This window comes from Triturus cristatus, chromosome 4_2 (assembly GCF_964204655.1).
Source record: "Triturus cristatus chromosome 4_2, aTriCri1.1, whole genome shotgun sequence".
Lineage (NCBI taxonomy): Eukaryota > Metazoa > Chordata > Amphibia > Caudata > Salamandridae > Triturus > Triturus cristatus.
The window spans coordinates 672,766,638-672,788,912 of NC_140586.1; the positions used below are offsets into that span (position 1 = coordinate 672,766,638).

Sequence of the window (22,275 nt, forward strand, 5' to 3'; positions counted from 1 at the left end):
TCACATGTTGTACCGTCCCTAAAACCCTTTTTAATTTACCGGAGCAGTTAAACAGAGTATTGCGGTTTATGGATTTGAGAAACACCTTCCTTCTAACGTTATCTAGCACCAGATGAATACTCGGCAGCGGTTCTATGGCAGCTATGGATTTGTTGATGGCTTCGACGACGCTTGAAACGCTTGGGTAGTAGCCGTGAGGGAAGGATACGTTTAGGACCTTGGGGTCCTGTTCACGCTTGAATTGGAACTTGGTTTCGGCCGCTGTAAAGGTATTCCATGTTCTAGGGTACTGGATTTCTGTTAGGGCAACCTCCCAGTCCCCTTTCAGGTCCACAGGCTTAGCCAATTTGACGGTGTAATTAGAAATCTGATTGTTGGGGAACATGCCCTTAGAGGCGTTGGATGGTAAGGTTATATAAAAGGGTTTTGTCTCCATCGTATCAGCTGTTTTGAGCTCCCACACCCTTCAGGGAACTGGCCAACACCCAACTGTTAAATTTCTCAGGCCACCCCCGCCATTTGACATATGCCTGGCTCTTAGCCCCGCTACCTTTCCTTTTCAGAACCTTTTCAACCCTGTACACCCTGTTCGGATCATCTGGCACTGTTTGTAACTCTTCCTTGTAAAAAACCCCAGACACCGTTTCCCCATCGTAGTCCTTTAACCTGTAAATATACAGCCCTTCCTTAAGCTCCACACTTTCCACTATAAATATTTCATCGCTAAAAGTCTGCTGGTAACCCTTCGTGAAGACTCCTTTCAATTTTGAAATCCTTACGTGATCACCTTTTTTAAAAACAGGCTTCTTCACCTTTGTATCGAAATTACGGCCATACACATTTCTCCAAACAGTTAACGAATTACTAGGTGTCACATCTTCGGGGGCCCTTTTGATGGTCCTATGATAACTGGCGTTATATACAGCTAAGAAAGCCTGCAGAACATCCACGTATCTGTAGGTGTTGTGGGCCGTAAAATACCTCCACATCTTAGACTTTAAGGTTCTGTTAAACCGTTCTACAACAGCTGCTTTTACCTCCGTGTGTGTTACAAAATGTTGAACATTGTGTTGCTTTAATAATTTCTGAAATGCCTTATTTAAGAATTCTTTTCCGGCGTCTGTTTGTAGTTTTTGAGGAATACGCCCCTTATCGAAGATGGTTTTAAAAGCGGCTGTGACGCTAGCCCCACTTTTATCACGCAGCGCCTCTGCTTAGGCATACTTGGACAACACATCTATGACGGTTAATATATAACAAGATCCGTTGTTATGTTTTGCTATATCTTGAAGACTTATTATGTCCGCTTGCCACTGATAATCTAATTGCGCATTAACGATTGTTGGGCGTCTCTTAAAATGTCTTCTGGCCGGTTTATGGAGTGAATACGCCTCCTCGCCTGATAACCAACTCTTCACAGCTTCTCTGCTGACCGACTCCTTTTCATCCACAGCCCTTCTATATAGAGCTTCGGCGCTCCCCAAGCTGCCAACTCCCCTAGTATCGTAATAAAGTTTTCTTAACACGCCCCCCGGCATGTTATCAACCGTTACACAATGCAATGAATGACGCTTGTTTTGTGTAAGAACATTTTATTAAAAAAATAAAGAATAGTAGCAAAATCATAGACATGGGTTTCATATATTTTCACATTCTGCATAGTACGACTTAACACAGCGTCACCCTTTTGGATTTAACATTCTACTAGTTTGTTCTAAAGACACGCTATCATGTAACGTTACATAAGAACCTGCTTAAAACAGTCTTCGGGGGGCCAAAGACCATACTTGTCTATTTTTTTTATACACATTACACATACGCCTTGCTATGAGTCTTTCTATCATCCTTCTATTGAAAGCAGTGTCCATTCCCTGCATAGCGGTTAGTTTTGAGCTAGGGTCTAAGGCGTATCTGATCTCATTGACTGCCCCCATCAGGATCATCAACATATCGGGGTGGACATCTTTCTTTTCATTGTACAAACCATACACAACCCTTAGCAGTTTATATACCTTGTAAGGGTCTAGCAAAGTACAAATATATCGTATTGTTCTTGATCTGTATGATTCACACAAGCATTCGTGCGCCGCCTGCTGAGGATCTTTGATTTGATGGCCTTGACAAAGGCTGTAATAGTCCCGTTTGACACAATTTAGTACCACAGACGCGGCGAAAGCCTTAGCTGCCTGTCGGACGTCGTCGGGCAATCCTGGCTCTTCCTTTTCACACGCGTCGGAGCCGCATACACACTTATCGCAGCCCTCACGGTTTTGACATGTGGAACTTTCAGCTTGTTTTGAACACCACAGACAATTGAAAATTACATTGTTCGCTTTTGCAGGTCGCCACCCTGACACATGCCTCCACTCTGTAGCCGGCCTTTTTGGGGTTTCTCTCTAGGTTCAAAATACGAGAGAATGACAATACGTTAGTTGAAGAAATAAAATACATCATTTTTTGTAACTATCTGCTCATAACATTTTCATACTAACCTCTGCATTTTCACAGCCCTCTGCGGCGGCTCTGAAATCTTGCGAGTCGCTAATGTCCTGCGATACCCCATCATCTTCGACGCTTGTCCCAGGCTGTTGCAGACCTTCCTTCTCTGCAGCCGTCTTCTCCTGAATGTCCATGTCTTCATAGACGGGCGTGTTAGGAGGTGTTACAGCCTCTTTACCATAGTCCATTATGAAGTAGGTGCATCCAGCGGGTGCTGCTCTCTAGGGGTCAAAAGAAGACAGAATGACAATACGTTAGTTGAAGAAATAAAATACATCATTTTTGTAACTACCTGTTCATAACATTTTCCTACTAACCTCCGCATTATCCCAGCCCTCTGCGGCGGCTCTGAAATCTTGCGAGTCGTCCATGTCCTGCGAGGTCCCAGCATCTTCGACGCTTGTCCCCGGCTGTTGCATACCTTCCTTCTCAGCAGCCGTCTTCTCCTGAAGGTCCATGTCTTCATAGACGGGTGCGTTAGGAGGTGCGACAAATTCTTCATCTTCCTCCAGGTCCACTGAACAGAGGCCGGCAAGCACACTACCACTACCCGAGCCCTCACTTTCGCTGCTGTCGCACTTAACCGGGACCATCCGGCATCCGTAATCCTTGAGCCCAAGTTCCTCCATAGGCCTACACAGACCGGTGCCAAAACCAGTAACGTCGCAACCCATATCCCGAGGTGTTTCTTGTTGAGCATTCTCGTCCATTACCAGAGGTGCTAGGCTGCGGTAATATCTATTGATAAGGGTCTGGGAGCCATCCACCATGGCGCTTTTCACGAGCAGGTTGTATCTCTTCATTTTGGCTGTGGGTCCCTTGGCGTATTCAAACGTCTGCTTGTTGTCCACGGCTCTTGCCACATGCTTATATGTATTCTAAGAAACCACAACCCCTAAAAGAGGCGTACACCTCTACAACACAACACGGTCACGTGACAGACCCTGGGTCTCAGGCCTGCTCCGCAGCTGTTCACCCACCAGCTGTCTGCAACCCCCCAGTTTTAAAACAGGCCCAGACATTTCCCTCCTACATGCACGCACTTTTCTGCGCACTTTTAAACATATACACAATTATCCATGTTTTGCAGCCATACATGCCACTTTTAGGACTAACCCTACATGTCACCCCTTTTAAAACCAGAGTTTTTAAGGCTAGCAGTTTGCGGCCAGCCCTGTCTAATTTAATGCCAGGAGTTTCCTGCCAGACTTGTCAAATTTAAGACTAGACCTGTCAAATTTAATGCCAGAAGTTTGCGGCCAGACCTGTCACTTTTAAGGCCAGGATTTTTGCATGGTGATGTTTGGTACTAGTCAGACTGGCCTCTCAGTCAAAACCTGCAGCCTCTTTTCCCAAAAAACAATCCCCATAGACTATAATTGGGCACCCAATGCTGTATTGCATCACTGCACCCGGCCGCCTTAGTGCTGCTGGAGGTCACTTGCTGGTGCTGCCTTGCACCTTTCCCCATACTCACCTTAATTCTAAGCGATTGGTCTTATAAGTCTCTGTTCTGTACCTGAATGCCATACGTGTTATTTGTACAAATTGGTGTGGATCTCTTTATTGAGTCATGTGCATCATTTATTGACTGTTGTGTGTATTTGCAGATGTCTAACACTCCTCTTTGATAAGTCTAAGGCTGCTCTACCACACTTTCCCCATAAAAGAGCATCATGGGATTGTTAGAGCAAGCCCCTGTCCACTCATAAGGGAATACCTGGATTCTTTGAACAAGATACCTAATTATGGTGTATCATAGAAAGAGCCAGTTTCATACAGTGGCTATCTCAGCTGCATAGTGACGGGCCCAAAGACCTTTGTAGAGTTTCAGGTGCCAGGACAGTGTATACCTGCATGTGTTATATGACCCAACCGGTGCGTTTTGTGCCCAATGACTCAGCAAGAGTGCACAGATAACAGTAGAGAGTCTATACACTAAGAGTAACAAAGTCTCTGTAAAGGCATCCTTATACTATTCCAAATTGTGTCTATTTCCAATTATCAACATATGGCTATTCTGTTATTAACTTGTGGGTAGATTTCATGGCAGTTAGTTAGTAGAAAGGTGGGTAGGAGGGACAGCTGCAATGGGCAGGTAAATAAGTTGTGAAGAATACCCTGGCTAAATTTCACAACACTCTGGGAAGAGGTCTGGGGGTGTAGTGACAGCAGAATACTTGCGGTGTAGCCCATGTAATTGCCCGCATATGTCTCCTACAGGTACATGCCACAATAATGCCCACAATGCCACAGTAGCCTTTTTAGAATGTGTCCTGAATAATGGAGGTTGGCCACCATGCGGAGTGTAGCAATGAGTGGTGCATGATTTTAGCCATTTGACAAGTGCAGCACAGAAAGAATCAGGATATCAAGATGAGTGAAATAGCACCCTCCTAACATTCATGGCCAGTAAGACTCTCCTCTAGTGCAGACAAATGTTTTTTTTCTGAAGACGATAGATTAGGTCTAAGACCAGATCTAGTGAGGCCAAGCCAGAGCCAGGATAAGTGAGCCCCCATATCTCTCCCTGTTCTTCTCAAGAACCCTCGGGGACTTATTCTGATTAGTGAGGTAACTTCAGATTGTGCAAGCCGGAGTTTGTGCATGAATCAGTTTCTGAGTTATGTGGTAACCACAGTATGTGGTAATTACTGCAGAAGATAATTATATGAAATATCTTAAATTTCCCCTGACACATTTCAGCAGGTTAAATCTACAGAAATTGCTCATGGGAAAATGGCCTGAATAAAGCCAAAACATATGGTAATAGTTGCACAATACACTGATACCACATTTCTTATTACAACCTGAGTAACTTGGAATAGGTGGGATTTACTACACCTGGTAAATACCACATACTGGGATACCATATTTAATTAAGGCCAGCGATTGCCACCCATTTACTTTACGACTCAGATTGAGGCTATCATTATCAGAGGAGTTAGAAGGGAAGGCATTCACAAATGTCCTATGAGAGTCTAACAAAAGACGATCCTTTAGGATGAGTTGCAAAGGGGGTCTATTGGTTTACTATTTCAGGCTCTGAATAGGGCGCTAAGGCCCTACTAGGGAATCTCCCACTAGCTAGATGAGATGAAACCCTTGCTCAGGATGCCTGCTCCTTGCAATGACTAAAAATTGAAGGAACATGTGAAGTAATAAACAAATCCTACTTTCCCTCTTTTAGAGTCATTGAGTGCTCTACATGGCCATGTCATAAGCCTTTGAATCAAGCATCTTGCACAACTCTACTTTGAAGTTGTCTGGGCTATTTAGCAATTGGCAACACTTCCATGCTCACTTCAAGTGATTTCTGCAATCTTCTACCATTGATCCCTAATCTTGTCTCCCATCTTCTTACTGGATGCCCTGTATCACCCAACATTGCAATCAATCAGTGCTTTAAAAATCTGCCTTATCCTACCTCCCCTATTGTGCCTAATAAAAACAAATCGGAATGTTATCAAAAGAAAGCTGAATGATGCTGAACTTAAGTATAAAGTCCCTGATCTTCAGTACTTTAAAAAGTTTTGCCATGCCAGTCCGTACTTTTGCTGGAGATCACTAAACGTATACATATGAGCATGAAAAAACAAATGCCCCAGAAAGGCAACTCCTGCTCGCTCCAATACTTTGCAGTCTTGATCATGAAATATTGAAGGAAAGACTGATGACTCAAAAGGTGGAGTATACTTATTATATTTTGTAATTCCTATTTTAGTCTTGAGCAGTTTCCATATCTTAACAGCCGGCCCAACTGTTGTAATTTGAACTTTTTTGTAACAGCCATACTCGACATTCCTTGCAAAACATCCCTTAGCATCAAAACCCAAAGTCAATTTGTATATGGATGGTAACTCGGGTTGTATCAACGCAGTTTCCCTTATCCCTGTAATAAGAATTCATCCCCATATGGTACAATAAAGATGACCAATAATAGTTTCTAAAGTTAGGTAGTGCCCATCCACTTCTATTTCTAGGGCGCACCATATATAACAAGACTCTCCGAGCCATTTTGTAAAGCCATATGAAGTTGTACAGATGGCGTCTACCTTTTTCAACCATTCTAGTTCTACTTTGAGTGGTATTGCTCTGAATAAATATAGAACCTTAGGCCATATAATAATTTTTACCACATTGCATCTACCAACTAGAGTTAGGTACAAGTTGTTTATTAGCCTTAGATTTTGCCTAGCTTTCGCCAATATAGGTGTGAAATTTATTTCCGTGATTTTCTCCTCTCTAGATGTGATCTTGACCCCTAAGTAGATTGCACTGTATACTCTTCGATTATGATTTATTTCTATATCACTGACGCACACTAACTAGAGTCTGCTATGCTCCCAAACAGTTCAGCCTCCGTTTCTAATTCAACCAGATTGCTTCTCGGCTCTGAGGAAAGCAAAGCTATATCGTCTGCATATGTCAGAATTTTGGTATCAATCCTATTTGTGCTAACTAAGCTTATCATAGGATCGAATGACAAAAGGATCAACAAAACCACAAATAGCAGGGGTAAACATGGAATCCTGCCTTGTCCCTTTTGCGATCAAGATTTTTTCAGATTACATCCCCATTATTTGCAGTCAGGCACATGGCTTATAACATAGCACCTTTATAGATTTAATTAGGCCAGGAATTAACCCTTTTCTGTTGAGTATTACCCATAAATATTCCCTGTATAACTGTAAGAGGAACGGGAGAGTAAACGCGGATCCCTAATTTGGGCACCAATAGCGGAATGGGTTGAAAATATATTTGGAGTTGGGGACTGGATAACTTGACATGACTGTGACTGGAAAATTACTGTCAATGAACTCAAAATGTTATTAAGACATGTAAAAGCTCAATTGATAATCCAACTCTGTTGCCTATGCCAAAAGATGATAACTGGAAATAATGACGAGACAGACAAATGCCCTGTGGAGAATATAAAGGGAAACATTTATTGGACATCCGTCATGTATTAGCTTATTTGTTCTTTTGTTTTGTCTCAATTATAGGAGTTAATTACGGGTTGCCCATAATCGCTACTGGCAACCATGTACATATTTATGAATCTATATGCCTTGTTGACTATTAACATACTTGAAGGAGTAAAGGATACACTTGGACGGTGGGACTCGCTAAGTCAGAGCGAAAAGCCCGTTGGTCACCCCTATTGTTGGCTTATGTCAGTAAATTATGATTCGACCCAGCTATATCAATGAATTGTGTAGGGGGCTCAAATGTGAAATGTATCATGACAGTGGGCTGTAAATGTCTGTAAATAATTACTGCTAGCAGCCATAAGTAAGCATGTATGTGGAGGAATCTATATGATTTTTGCTCCTTAGTAAAAATATGTTTTAAAAAAAGAAAAAATTGAGGGGGCAGCCAATAAGACTGGGTCGCTGCTTCATTAGCAGGAAAATGTACTTAAGATTGATATAGCCTCCAAGTACGTAGAGATCATTCGTTGCTTTTGGACAGTAGAGATGTTACTATTTAGTTTTGTGCTGGCTTTGATGGTGGCCTAACGACAAAGGCATAATGACTCACAGCTGTGGGATTAATGCATAATAACCCACTGGTGGGTGAGTGTGCTTAGTTAGGCATTATTGATTTCGACTCTCAGGGCCCTGTTGCAATAATGAATGGCTTGGCAATCATCTATCATTAGGCAGATGTGCCAAAGCACAGTGTGAAAGTAGTTAGAGAGTCAAATTACATTAATTGTAATTTTTATGAACATTATGCAAACGTTTTGCAAGAACTTCCCAATGAGAATATGGTGGATTTGTTATACCAAATTGCTGGGATAATATACACACACAATAATGCTTTTTAGGCCTTCTAGGCTTATGTTTCAAAAACAGTTAATAAGGTAGTTAATACAATACCTTATAGAACATTATCTATCATGTGGTGTAATGAATATCTTAATGAACAAGTTACTTATTTTTCTGGTAGAGACTATCTAACTGCATAATACAAAATTACCTAGGCGTCAGACTGGATCCGGAAAGTTTTTTCAGTAGTACCTCTGTGTGCCGGTAGGTGGCACCATGCTGCTCCACACTAACGCCTTTCCACTCCATTGCGCTGATGTCCGTTGCATTAGAAGACAAAGAGCCTCAACAGTAAATTTATTTGAGCAGTGTGCAGATTCCTAGAACTGGAGTCCTATTAATCGAGGGAGGGTCACTTAGAAATCTGCAGTTAGGCAGTCTCTACCAGAAAGAGCATTACTCTAAGTAACTTGTTCTTCTGCTAGAGACTTCTAACTGAAGATTCCTCACCTTTTGAATAGATATCAAAGTAGTACTTATTTGGAGCTGGGTCTGTGAATGTACTCAAATGAAAAAGTCTTGAATGACCAAGCGGGAGAAATGCACCTCTCGGCTAAGCTGGCTGTCAAGATAGGAGTGCTTTGTGCATGCATAAAGTGAAGTCCACACAGGTAGCAGAAGTAATAAACATAAACTCTGGGTTCCAACGCAGTGGTAGCAGCTATAGCTGTGGTAGAATGAGCATGCAGTCCTTCAATGCAAGCACCTGGATACCCTCGCGGGTGACTAGCCGAGCTTTACAAATAACGATTGATTGATTGAATGATTCAGGAGGCTGCTTTTGGCCAGTGCATTGCAGATCTTCATGCAGAACACGATCCACGGGAGATGGTCCTTTTTCTGCATGGCCTTGCCCTTTTTCACTTCGGTGAATCCCACAGGAGCTGATCATTCACGCAGCATTCTTTGGTATGATCGAAGTAAAAGCTTGGTGCCCTACTTACATTACAGAGCATCACTTTCATTTTTACAAATATGTTAAACAGCAGTGCTAACTGCTTTGGCTTAAAATTAAAAAACAAAAGCCATATAATGCGGTCAACGCTGGCCAAGTCACAGCTCTTTTAAAAAAAATGTTTAGCCATGTTGTATAGCAGCTAGCGTCGCTATGCAACATGTTTTAACAAGCACATGAAAAACAAGCTACAGGAAAGTTCATGTGACTGAGGACATGGCGTAGGTTCTCAAAAACCGTCTAGCTGGTGGAACACTGAGTTCTAATGCAATGCTTCGCATGAGAAACCTGCCCTTGATTCAGGAGGAGAGCCTGCCCCAATTTGTGCACACATAAAATGGGGATGGGTGTGTTTGGTGGGGAGAGTGCTACACCAGAATAAATCAAAACACTGCCCAAAACTGTGAAATCTTATGTGCGCATCACCACAGTGAACATATATGATCTGCATTTGTATTACATTACCCATAGGATATTGTGTAACAGAGCCTTTTGGTATTTCATTAGTAATGTGATTAAACAAATAACACTATCAATGTTAAAACAATTTCAAATTACAGAATTTATTTCTCTTTAAAAGGGAATGGAAATAACAAGTATTTTGAAAAGATGACGTGATATTCCTAGAGTCGATGTAATTTCCTGACTGCTCACCCAAAATCTAAACGCAGAAACTGATCTGAACATTTATGAACGTGTATTTTGCACACACCTATAGTAAATACAAATATCCACTGTGTAAAATAAGTTGCAACCTTTACTGTTTTCCAATAAACAGCAGATGTTTTGTTTTAATCAGTCATTCTGAAATAAAACTGGAAATTGTGTGGAAGTTCACCATTTGAGAGGCGAGGCAGTGTGCGAGTGAGCTGTGAAAGCAATTCTTCAAGCTAGAGATTTCCAAAAGTCGCCTCTGTGCCCTAGGTGACTTGTATACACACATAAACTTCCACTCACTGGCATTTACTTTTGCATGTCCTCAGAATTTGGAAATACTGAAATCTGCACTTTCACGATGGATGCCCCATTAACATCATACCCTAAAGATACACCCTATGTACCTTTTATCAGTTAAAATCTGCATAATGGCAAACCGAAGGAGCAACCAAAGCCAGAAGTTTACCGCACGCCATTGGTTTTAATTGCTAATCCTTGGCATTTTTAATGCAAACGTGTTTCCACAGAGAGCTATGTAAACAGTATTCAAAGGAAATTAATGTTGCGCAGGATTATGGTCGCTTTGGCTTGTGGGAGCAGCAACATGAGAGAGGTACATGGGAGGAGGGAAAGGGGGAGCAGAATGAGGGACTGAGACAAACTGTAGAGGGTCATGCACTTGGGAGAAAGTAAAACAAAACAGACACAGTAGAAATGCGTGCTGACAGGACGAGATTACATTTAAAAAATTGTTGTTTTGTGCGCCAGGGGAATTTAAGTAACGGTTTTGGACAAACAAAAGGAAGAAATGAAATTAATAAATCATTGGATGAGCAAAAACAAATATGCCTTAAATGTGTGCAGACAGAGGTAGATAAGTAAAGGTAAACAGCAAACGCTGTGGAGCCTTGACCTAATAAATGAAGTTCCATCCACCAAAGCGGATAAAAATAGTACTTGGGCCACGGGAGACTGATAAGAGAAACACCCAAGGAACAACAAGGAATAGAACGCTACAACAAATAGAAATGGAGAAAAAGTAAAGTAGCAAGAACGACTACAAATAAGAAGTAAGGGCAGTATGTAAGCCCCTTTTAAGATATATTAAATACAATGGATTTCACAAGCACAGTGCAAGCGCTGTGCAGGAAAAACCTAATGAACCTAACAACTGCACCTATTTTGATTGGCTGAAAGGGTGAGCAATGAGTGTGACGTTATCTAAGCAATCAGCCTGCTGTCGCTTACTATAGGCTGCTCACTGTCAATTAGAATAGCTATGACAAGAACTTCCTGCAACATGTTGGCAGCTGACCATCTCATAGCTGTCTGTGGGCCACTATAAATAACTAACTACTATTCATGTTTTTGTTTGTAGTGCCTGGTAAGCAGAAATGGATCCCCGAGAAAATGCAGTTTCCACCATACCTGCCAACATTTTGAAAATGGTAAGAGGGATATTTTGAAAACACAATCGGGGGAATTATTTTACCCAATTGACTTACACTAAAACGGAGTAGATTTCAGGAGAGGGACATCTAAAATAAAGCCATTTTGGGTGTTAAAAAACTGAATTGGGTCTGTTGGCATGTATATACCCAGAATTTCTGTTTGCTGAAATAAAAAAAAAGCTCAGTCCTATTCGTGATTGTCCGTTCAGAAATACCTTAACACCTTATTGTTGTTGGCAATTTCTTTAAAAATCGTTATGCAATGTACACTATTTAGTTCAATTTTTTCAAAACTATTCTCTTGGAGGGGACTTTTCTCCATTATTACTGTGCAACACCCCAAATCCTTTTGGCAGCCACCAAAACCACAAATATGGCATACGCCGCACTTTAATGTGGCAGCAAATACAACAATAACCTTTGTAAAAATATGAAATTGAGTATTTTTCAATCTTTCAGTATCAATCACAATTTGGCATTATATTTACATACCTAAGAATATCTATTTCATCTTTCATAGCCCTGGTTTCTTCTGCCAAACTAGCCAACTCGTCGTTTCTATGCTGTGTCTCAATAAGTTGTTTTTCCAGCTCTTCACAGTGAGCACGGTAATCGTCTTTAGCAGCTTCAAGCCTTTACAGGAAGAAAAAAAGAAGAAAACAACATTGTTTTTTAACATGAGAAAGCATTATGATTTTGTTTTCAAACTGTTTTAAGACGGATTTGTTTTTAAAGTTTTTTCCTTTCATGACCATCAATCAAAATTAACAAAATGGAAACAAACATAACATTCTAGAGCAATGTGCAAGACATTCACTTTCAATTGGAAAATCAGAAGGCTCATATTTGTGAACAGTAGGAATACATTATGCATGCCAAAAAGCTTATAAATGGTTTAAGATAAGGAGGCATACACCCACATGGAATTTTGAACCAATGCTTGGATTTCCACAAAATATAAATGACTGTGTCATCTGACGACAATCAACATTTCTTAATAAAAGATGCTGAAACATACATCTCAACGATGATGTACATATTTTTAAGAGAAAACCTGAGTTTCGCTCAGCACCAATAATGGCAAAACTATGTAAGCGTTTTCGGATAAGACTCTTGGCAAGGCGGTCAGTACTGGTGCTATGCATGGGCAAAATAAAATCAGCATTGCAATTCCTCTAAAAATAATCACGCCACCTGCATTTAAGTGCATTGCTGCTGTTGCCCTCGTGGTTGGAATAGTATTATGCGGTAAACACAGGCCCCTAACCCGTTCAGCCCCAGGTCTACACATATTTGTAAAATATGGGAGACTCAAGGGCCCCTCACCACAATATGAGGGAGGCTCCCTCCTTTTGTGTTGACTTGTGGACACCCCTCTGGTGGGGGTATGATACTCTGCTTGGTGGTGGTTTTATACTCATTGGAAATGGAAGGGTGGTTGACATGATATTGTTGGGGGGTTCTGAAGAAAAAGTCACTGCACTTTGCTAACACTCCTTCAGGTAGATATTCTATCTAACTGTAGATTTCTCACCTTGTGAATATCCCCAGACTGGATCTGGAGATTTGTCATATAATGTGTTGGTAGATGAGTTGCAGGGGCCCTTACATAACCACCACCTCTGCACAGTGACGCCATTTTTTTCCTGATCTCTTTCTCCGCTGTCAGACGCTCAGCCATTGGAAATTAGATTCCACCTGTGTGCAGATCTCGAGTTTAGAATATTATTAAAATGGACTAGATTAGTCCATTTTGCAGAATGGAGAGGAGGGTGGGTTAGTGAGGAATCTAGGTTAAATAGAGTTTACAACACAAGGAACCTTACCAAAGGTAAGTACATTTTCCTCTTCTGCACACCCCGTTTTCACTCCAGAGAAACCCAAAAAGAGTTGATCATCCATCCGATTTTTGTGGGTGCAATTGATGAAGAAGCTCTCTTAGGATGAGGGCAATGGAGTATCAGTTCCTCTTTAGATGGATGAAGAGAGTCATGGAAAGATTACAGGGTGATAGACTGTCCTATGTGAAAGGGTGTGAAGACCTTTGGTAGGAATGCTGCTTTTGTCCTCATTACGAGTTTACCTGTGAATATGGTATAAGCCAGCTAGAAAGACAGCACCTGTAGCTCACTCACGCAACGTGCTGAGTTGATGGCTATGAGCAAGATGGTCTTCAGCATGAGGAGGCAGGGAGAAGAGCTGTGAATTGTTTTTAAACGGCAAAAGACACACAATTGCTGGGCAGAATGCAGAGCAAATCAAAAAATTCAACCCCAGTCGAGAGATCTGCGTTAAATCCATCATTCTTTTGCTCACCATGCCAACCCAGTTTAGACCTGACCATATGCAAATTAGTCTTGACCCTGTGCACAGTGAGCCCGGGACCCACGTCTAGGCATACCGGGAGCACTTAGGGCAAGAAAGCCTTGCTCACTTAGCCACTGGATTCCAGTTAGCCTGGCTGATGAGGACTGTTAGCCCAAAACCGGTCCCAGGATGCTTCTTTACAGTCCAGGGAAGATATAGCTTGGCAGATCGGGCTGGACTGTTCCCATGAGGCACAGGGTCAAGACTGATTTGCATATAGCTGTGTCTGTTTTGGGGTGGCGAAGTGAGCTATAGAACGATGATTGATTCAACCCAGATCTGTGACTGGGGGTGAGTGTCTGAAAAGTGTCAGCGCTCCTTCCAGCGTCTCCTTGTGTTTGCTTTGTTCGCCCTAAGTTGGCAGGATATGCCCAGACGTGGGTCCCTTGCTCACTTTGCCACTGGATTCAAGCTAGCCTGGCTGATGAGAGCTCTTAGCCCAAAACCAGTCCCAGGATGCTTGTTTCTGGTCCAGGGAAGACATAGCTCGGCAGTTTGGGCTGGACTGTTCCCATGAGGCACAGGGTCAAGACTGATTTACATATAACTGTGTCTCAACTGGGGTGGCGAAGTAAACTAAAGAACTATGATGGATTCAACCCAGATCTGTGACTGGGGGTGAGTGTCTGAAAATGTTTCAGTGCTCCGTCCATCATCTCCTTCTGTTTGCTTTGTTTTTAAATGGGCCACACAAGTTAAGGTTCCCTAGAGCCATTACAAAAGGTGCTGATAGAAACATGTGAATCATCACTTTCAAGAAATGCATCACAAGTTATTTGAACAAATGATGACTGATTAGGTAGGAGTAAAATGAAGAGAGGGCCAATAAGTGACACTTAATTGTTGCCATAGCAAGGCCTTGCTCGGTCAACACAAGTCAAAATAACAGTATGTCAGCTAACTGCGCCTGTAACGGACGGATGCGCATGGGGAACACCATAGAACAAAAGCCATCACCTGCCACTGCTCATTATCCACATATGGAGGTGTAGGCTGTGTAGGTTTCGGCGAGGACCCTGCCCTGCTGCTACAGCAGGAAGTCCTTCTGAAGAGGCAGCTAGGGTAGAGGACAGATGCTCATGGGCAGTAGTTCCAGGTACCACACTCTTGCCTCACTCTTGTTGCCCAGTCCGGCGCCGACGGGATGACTCGGGCGTATCTTTCCTGATCTTCTTGAGAACTCTGGCCAGGAGAGGTAAAGGTGGAAAGGCATATAGGAGTCTCAAGCTCCACACTAGGAGGAATGTGTTTCTTAGAGACAGCCATCTTGGGAACTCAAACGTGCAAAAGCTTGGACACTGCATTGATGAATACTTTGGCCCAGGGTTCTCCCCATTGTTGATAGATGCTGTCTGCCACCTTGGAGTACAGCTGCCATTCGTAATTTACTAGGCAATGTTGGATGAGTTTGTCCGCCCTGGTATTTAAAGATACTGCCAGGATCTGTGCCACCAAGGAGATGGCCTGGTCATTCAGCCACTTCCAGAGATACAAGGCCCCCTGTCACAGAACCCACAAGCCTACTCCACCTTGAATGTTGCAATACTACATTGCATTTCCCAAGGTTACACTATGATAAAAATGTTATTGATGTCACAAGGTTTAGCATTTTTTTGTGTATATACACACATCTGACCCTGGATAATCTAGATGTTTTAGTACTTACATTTTTACAATGGTTTAAATGACAGCACTAAAGATTTTGCAGAATATTGTTAGAATGCTTCCTTATGTACCATGTGACATACCCAGATAGCTGTTATAAGGACCATTATTAGTCCATTGATATATGGAATCTTTGAGAGCTGCTTTAAATATGAGCACTTTATTAGTTAAAAAAAGCACTAAAAGATAGGAATTTTAGCGAGAATCCTCTGATCTTGTTTTTATCTACAGCGTCACATAACTGGGATTTTTAGAAAATATGTTTTAAACTGGTGTTGTATTACATTTTTTTCTTCTTGTAAATATTGTAATGTACTTGTTTTCATCTAATAAGTTCATATACTGGTCAAATAAACTACTACCACTATGTCGCGGGGCAAAGAAAGGATGAGCCAGATAGGCGGTTCTTGACACTTTTATTGCCGTTCTTTAACAGTCATACGAGAACTTAAACAATCCGTTCTTTGGGTCCATAGGGGGAATAGCTGTCTTCTTTGGTGTTCGGTATGTTCCACCACGGATTTCCGATCAGGCAGGATCCGAGTATACCTAAAAAAAAACAAATGGAAAGAAAAATAAGCATCAGCCGTCTGGTTGCTTTATCTAACAACTGTAGGATAGGGAGTGAGGGGGAGGCATGGACCCGTCATGCAGTTTGGTGTAAAATAAAAACGTCCACCAACTAAGTGGGTAATGCGAGGGGACCTAGGTAGGTCTTGTGGAGTCGTACTTTACTGACTCCCCCCTAGGAAGGACCGCATCCTATCCTCTACCCACCGCCCTCACCCTTGAAACAAAGCACGCACCTGGGTGAGCCACGTTCCTCGAGGAATGCGGCTGGGCAGCTCATGAGGTCGTTGGCCTCCAGGCACTCTCGTCGGGTCCTCTGGGTGGGTCTTCACCTCCGGTACTACGTCTTGGTCGTCGTCTTCAGCTCGGGGATGTTTCGCGGCTTACCTGGTTATCCGACCGCCTTCTTCGGTTCTCCTCAATAAGGCCGCCGATGTCTCTGACTCTTCCAGGTCGATTTCACTTTCCGGACCCGTTAACTCCTCCTACCAGGGAGTGGGTCTTGCTCTCCCGGACTCGCTTGGCCGCCAGATTTGAAAGGGCTCGCAGGGGTATTCCTGCGGGTCTTCAACTGCATACAAGACGGTAGTAGAAGGTGCCGGGGGCTGTAAGGTAAGCAAAGGTTTGGGCCAATAGGGTGTTCCAGCTTCGTCCTCTTTAATGTTAGTGTCAGCGGACTACGTAACCTGACGCACTACTAGATTGCGGTAGGACTGTCTGTGAGAACCCACACCCGTTCCACTATGATGGTCAGAAGGAACGCTTTCAGTACCAAGTGAATTGCCCACAACTCCACAAGATGATGTGGAGGTGAGATTCCGCACGAGCCCACAGTCCACTGATCTCCACCTCTTTCAGATGACCTCCCAAACCCAGAAATGTTGCACTCATAACAACTATTAGCTCAGGGTGGGGCATGCAGAGGGCTCTGTACCCGGTCCACTTTCGGTCTAGCAGCCACCACTGGAGGTCTGTTCTAGTCTTCTCCAACAAATGGATGAAATCAGAAAGATTCCCTTGATGCTGAGTCCACTGAGACTTCAGATCCCACTGCAGAGCCTGCATGTGCCCCATGGCATGGTCCACATTGTCCATAAGCAGGATACAAGAGGTGAAGAGGCCTCAGTCATTCTCATTGAGTCGTAGGTCAAAGATTGAAACACTGAAATCATAACCCTAATGTTCCAGACTAGTTGTGGCGGAGGGAAGGCTTGGAAGAGTACATTGTCTAGGATGACTCGATTGATGGGGAGGCATTGTGAACGAGTCAGCGGTGACTTCAGCACATTGATAGAAATACCAAAAGCATCAACAAGTCAGCCATCTAGACGTGGCTTACAACTGCTAGAGGTGAACCGACCCTCAGCAGCCAGCTGTTCAATCAAATCAAATATCAAATAAGAGTTTATAAAGCGCACAGTTACTCTATAGAGTGTCCTGGCACTACAGGTTCATTGCCTGCTGATATCACAGGAGAGGAGCATAAACTAAAAGGCACCATTAAAAAGCCATGTTTTCAAGCTGTGTTTAAAGGAACGAGCATCCTTTATAGCACAAAGGTGCAGGGGAAGAGCATTCATGCCCACAACAGCTAGTGCAGAGAAGGCGGTATCTCCCCATCTCTTCCTCTTCATCATAGGCACCACTGCCATCAATGCAGCAGCAGAGCATATAGTTCTGGATGGGTGACAGTGAGGAAGTCTCTTAGTTAAATAATTGGGGTCTAGTCCGTCTGTGGGGTAGCACTAGTCCCTTGAATTTGAATCACGCCCGGATGTGAAGCCAATGCAGCTCCTTGAGATGGAAGTGAACAAAAATGTTCCTCGAATGTTAAGCAGGAACCGGGCTGCAGCGCTCTGCACCAACTGGAGTCTCTTAAGTTGATTCTAAAGGAGACCCCAGTATAATGCCTTGACATAGTCCAGCCGTACTGGCACGGAATATCATTTTCTGACAACAAGCCAGGAGCACGTACAAGTACTTCCTCAGAAACCAGAGAAGGTCAAAACATGACCAAACTACACTCTCCACTTGTGGTGTGAAGAACAATTTGCTGTTGAAGTTCACGCCAAGATTCCTAACCACTGTAGTGGGGGTTGGTAGCTTAACTAGCCCAAACCTCTGTCTTACTGGTGTTGCACTGGAGATTGCTCTGAAAAATTCACTGGAATACCTCTGTCATGCACACTTCAATCTACTTTGAGCACTAGAGATGTTCCTGTCAAAAGTTACAATGATTTGCATGTTGTCAGTGTAAGAGATGACCTGCACTCCAAAGGATTCCACCAGGGTTGCCAAAGGGGACAAATAGACATTAAACAATCACAGACTCATGGCAGAGCCCTGGGAAATGCCAACCTCAATGGATTTGGAGTCAAATGCAAATGGCAGCATCCACACAAACTGACATCTGCTCGATAGAAAGGAGCCCAACCATGCCAGCGAGTGTCCACCTATTCCAATATTCCTGGAAATCGGTTCATACCTTTACCAGGCACTATTGCCTAGAATCCGATTCAAGAGCGGATGCTCAAGTTGGCCAAGCCTCCTTGAGGAACCTTTTGGGTAGCTTGGTCTATCTAAGCATACTGTTCATTCTCTGTTTCTTCCCTTTGCCCGCAGGGAGATGAGGTGAGGCTCGCTATTCTATTCTAATGCTTATGACTATTGATGAGGATCCCCTGGAAGAGAAGGATTAGTTACTTACCTGTAATCCTAGTTCTCTTCCAGGGGTATCCTCATCAAAGTCATAAGCAACCCTCCCGCCTCCCCGGGCAAAGGTGTGCTATCTTTTTCAGAGGTTATTATTTCTTTGTGCCATGACTTTTCAGTCTCCGCAAAGAACAACTGACCTAACTGTCGCCCCTGAGGCATGATGGGAAGTTGGGGGTCAGGTGTGCCTTAAAGGCACGGTGTCAGTTTATTGCTATGCAGCTATTGGTTAGCTTTTCAGTCTTTTTAGACTGGTTATTTGCAATGCAGCCTGGGAGCTTCCTATGCTTTCAGTGATTTATAAGAATTTCTGCTGTTTTCTGAGCATTAAAACAGTTTCTAAACAAGTTATAATGTTGTTTCTCATGTTTATAATGCTATTTTTTCTGTATAGTGGAAATTCCTTACAGCATGTTTCAGCTCTAGTGTTTATTGGCTGCAGTTGCTTGTTTATACATAAAGTTATATATGTATGGCGATATATATATGTGGGGCACATATAATATACTGTTTCCGGGATCCCGCGCATGGGGGGAATATTCTAATGCTTATGACTTTGATGAGGATCCCCTGGAAGAGAACCAAGTGTTCATTCCTGAGAAGCTCAAAGATGTGCAATGCATTTTTGTGAAGGGAACGTACATTTATTGATGCTGCCTAGAAACTTAGCTTATTGGCATGATGGCTACTAGCCTTCAAGGAGCAATTAATCCAGAAGGCACTAAAGGATGACAGAAACCATACAGTTTGAGGGAACACAGAGGGCAGATAAGCGGCAGGGCTGAGGTGGACAGGTCAAACTGATCAGAACATGAAGCACTATGGTTAAGAGCATAAATCTCTGGCGGGGAATACCTTCTGCATGGGCCCTGCTGAGATGATATTGCGGGCCGAGACCAGACAGACGCAGACAGGCTTGCCTTAGGGGTGACTTTGGCACGCCCGCCACGTGTTTCCACTGTACATCCACGAACTGGCCCCTCTTATTTCCCTACAGGACACCTCCCGGCAACTAGACTGCTAACAGACGGCAGCCCAAAGCAGAAGTATAGCGGCAAGAACGCAGTATACACGGCATTCCCCACATGCCGAGCAAGCCGTTTGAAGAGCAGGCTCAAAATATTCAGGTACGTTTAAAATGCTAAAAAAGGCAAACAGACAATAAAAATATGCCTCCCTCCAACAAGAACAAAATCAACAGACCCGAAAGCGCACCTGCTCACTGGCCCTTCTTATGTCCCTACAGGACAACCCCCTCCGTGGCAACTAGACCGCTAACTGACAAGGATGGCAGCCCAAAACAGCCCAGAGCTGAAGTATACGCCAAAAACACACTAAACACAGCATTCCCTGGATGCTGAGCGAGCTGTTTGAAGAGCAGGACTGCACCTGCTGAACCTGGTGGCTAACAAAGGAGAAGGGACTGTGCCTGCTGGGTTCTGATTGTGGAGATGTCAACTCCTGAGCCAAGTTGAAGCAAGAGACTCCAAGGGTCAGTTGGCTGACCTTCTGTTCACAACACAGGGACACAAAAGTGCAACCACCTCCTAAGGCAAGATGTAGCCCAGACATTCGAATCACTGCCGTGCAGCACCAGGGCCCATTGAGGTTCTGGACTTTCCTAGAGTCCAGAGGTGTCAGGGAAACAACACCCAAAAGACCCCTGAGTTCCTTCCTGCCTTGGTGCACAAATAAACAGAGACACGGGCTTCTCGATGGTGGCGTCAGAGACCAAGGTTTATTTACTGCAGGGACACAGAAGTCGTAGGAACCACACAAAGGCAGAATCTAGGAGACTGTTCAAATTGTATAAAGTGGGTCGCTCCTTAAATACACCAAATGTGTCCTCAGGCAGCATTGCAAAAATATCTTTCATGCCTAGCCCGGTATCCCAAACAAACAATAAACATATACCAAACGATAATTATTTGTAAGTTTCCAGTTTTCGATCAAGTCTTCATGTCAGTTTTCCATTCTTCGACCGATCCTCCCCATCATAAAAATTGTATCCTCCCCATAGTAAAAGCCCAGAAGGAGAGGAGCGGAGCCAGGTGGGAAAGATTGATAAGTAGGATAAGAGATGCTTGTGGGTCATAAACGGGCATGGCTACTGTCTTCGGCCTCCTAATCGTGATCAGGCCAACGAACACAAGAACCAGTATAGCACGATTGGCCTCAGGCAAGGGAGGTAGCTTCTGCCTAGTCACGCAGCATCAGCTTCCTTGGACTAAAGCTTACGTGTCCTTAACAAGGTGATTCAGCCAGGGTCATTGCTTGTCCATTGACTATGTGAGGGCAAGAAACAAAACGGATGCCGTATCTAAGATGGATGCCATGAATTTACAACAGAATGCCCTATTTCTCAGTGAATCCATGCTCGTAGCACAGCGAAAACACTGTCACATACTAAATGGATCATTTACGGTTCACTGGTACCAAAATCGTGTCAGTACTACGATACCGAACACACGGGTTCGGATCGCTACAGAACCTCACCAGGACCAGACACTCAAAGTTGCCCTTGAGTCTGTTGGACCCGGGAGAGTCGTCGGAGTGCAGCTTGGTTGCCCAAAGGCAAGTTACCGCCCAAGGAAGGATTGCACTAGGCCTGCGATATAGGGCGACAGAACTTTTGCCAGGCTTAAGAGGACTCCAAGGGACATTGAACCTTGTGGCCTGGACCACCTTACCAAGGCCTTGGACCAAGGAGTAGTCACAGGAAAACCCCGTCAATACCAATACATCCACAGCCTCCTCATGCATTTTTAGCATCCTGTATCCCTTGCATCAGAACCACTTCCATATGGCAAGGGGACACAACACCTGGAACTGACTGAAGACTGCTTCTTTTCTGAAAGTAACTGTTTCTGAGGGCATTGCTGGTCCCCCTGACTGGCTACCTGCAAGAGTTCATCATCTAAAATAAGTCAAAGTAACCGCATTGATACTTGTCAACGGTTTTCTTGAAAAAAGTTTTAGTGGCAGATTCGTTGAATTTGCCAATGTTTGTTTTTGGCTGAGTAAAAAGTGCATGTTTACTGTACCTTATGAATGCTGTATCTCCAAGAATCCTCTGGTGTATTGCTCTGGTGTCTAAAATTACATATAAATACAATCTATTTTTATGCTTTGGTGTCTGAGTTCTGAAGTGTTTTGTATATTTATTCTTTAATTGCTTTGGTGTTGTTTAAATGATTTATTCAAGTTCATTTCTGTGAGCCAGAATGTTCAGTCACAGCTACAGAGTAGCTTAAGAGTACCACGCCGTAGAACACATCCCATTTCCTCACAAGGCCAAAGGCAGGAGATGTGCCCAGGCCATTACCATCCTGTAAGTCAAAAAATAGGTTATCCTCCTAAAAGTTACTGTCATCATCATCATCTGCAAAAGAAACAATTTATGGAAGGAATGCTGGACAATGCAAACATTCACCCCCAGTTACAAAGATCTAGGTTAATCCTTCATTCTTTTGCTCACCACACCACCCCAGTTTGGACCCAGCCATATGCAAATCAGTCTAGACCCTGTTCCTTGTGGGAACAGTCCAGCCCGAACTGCCAAGCC

The 22,275-nt window shown here is 43.4% G+C and overlaps 1 protein-coding gene across 1 annotated transcript in view; it reads right to left on the reverse strand.

Annotated features, from left to right (window-relative positions):
- HOOK1 (hook microtubule tethering protein 1) overlaps positions 1-22,275 on the reverse strand; it is an 859,473-nt gene that overhangs the window by 337,834 nt on the left and 499,364 nt on the right. The window contains exon 10 of the mRNA XM_085602484.1: positions 11,889-12,029. Coding sequence (XP_085458610.1) covers positions 11,889-12,029 — 141 coding nt within the window. The remainder of the gene's footprint in view (positions 1-11,888; positions 12,030-22,275) is intronic.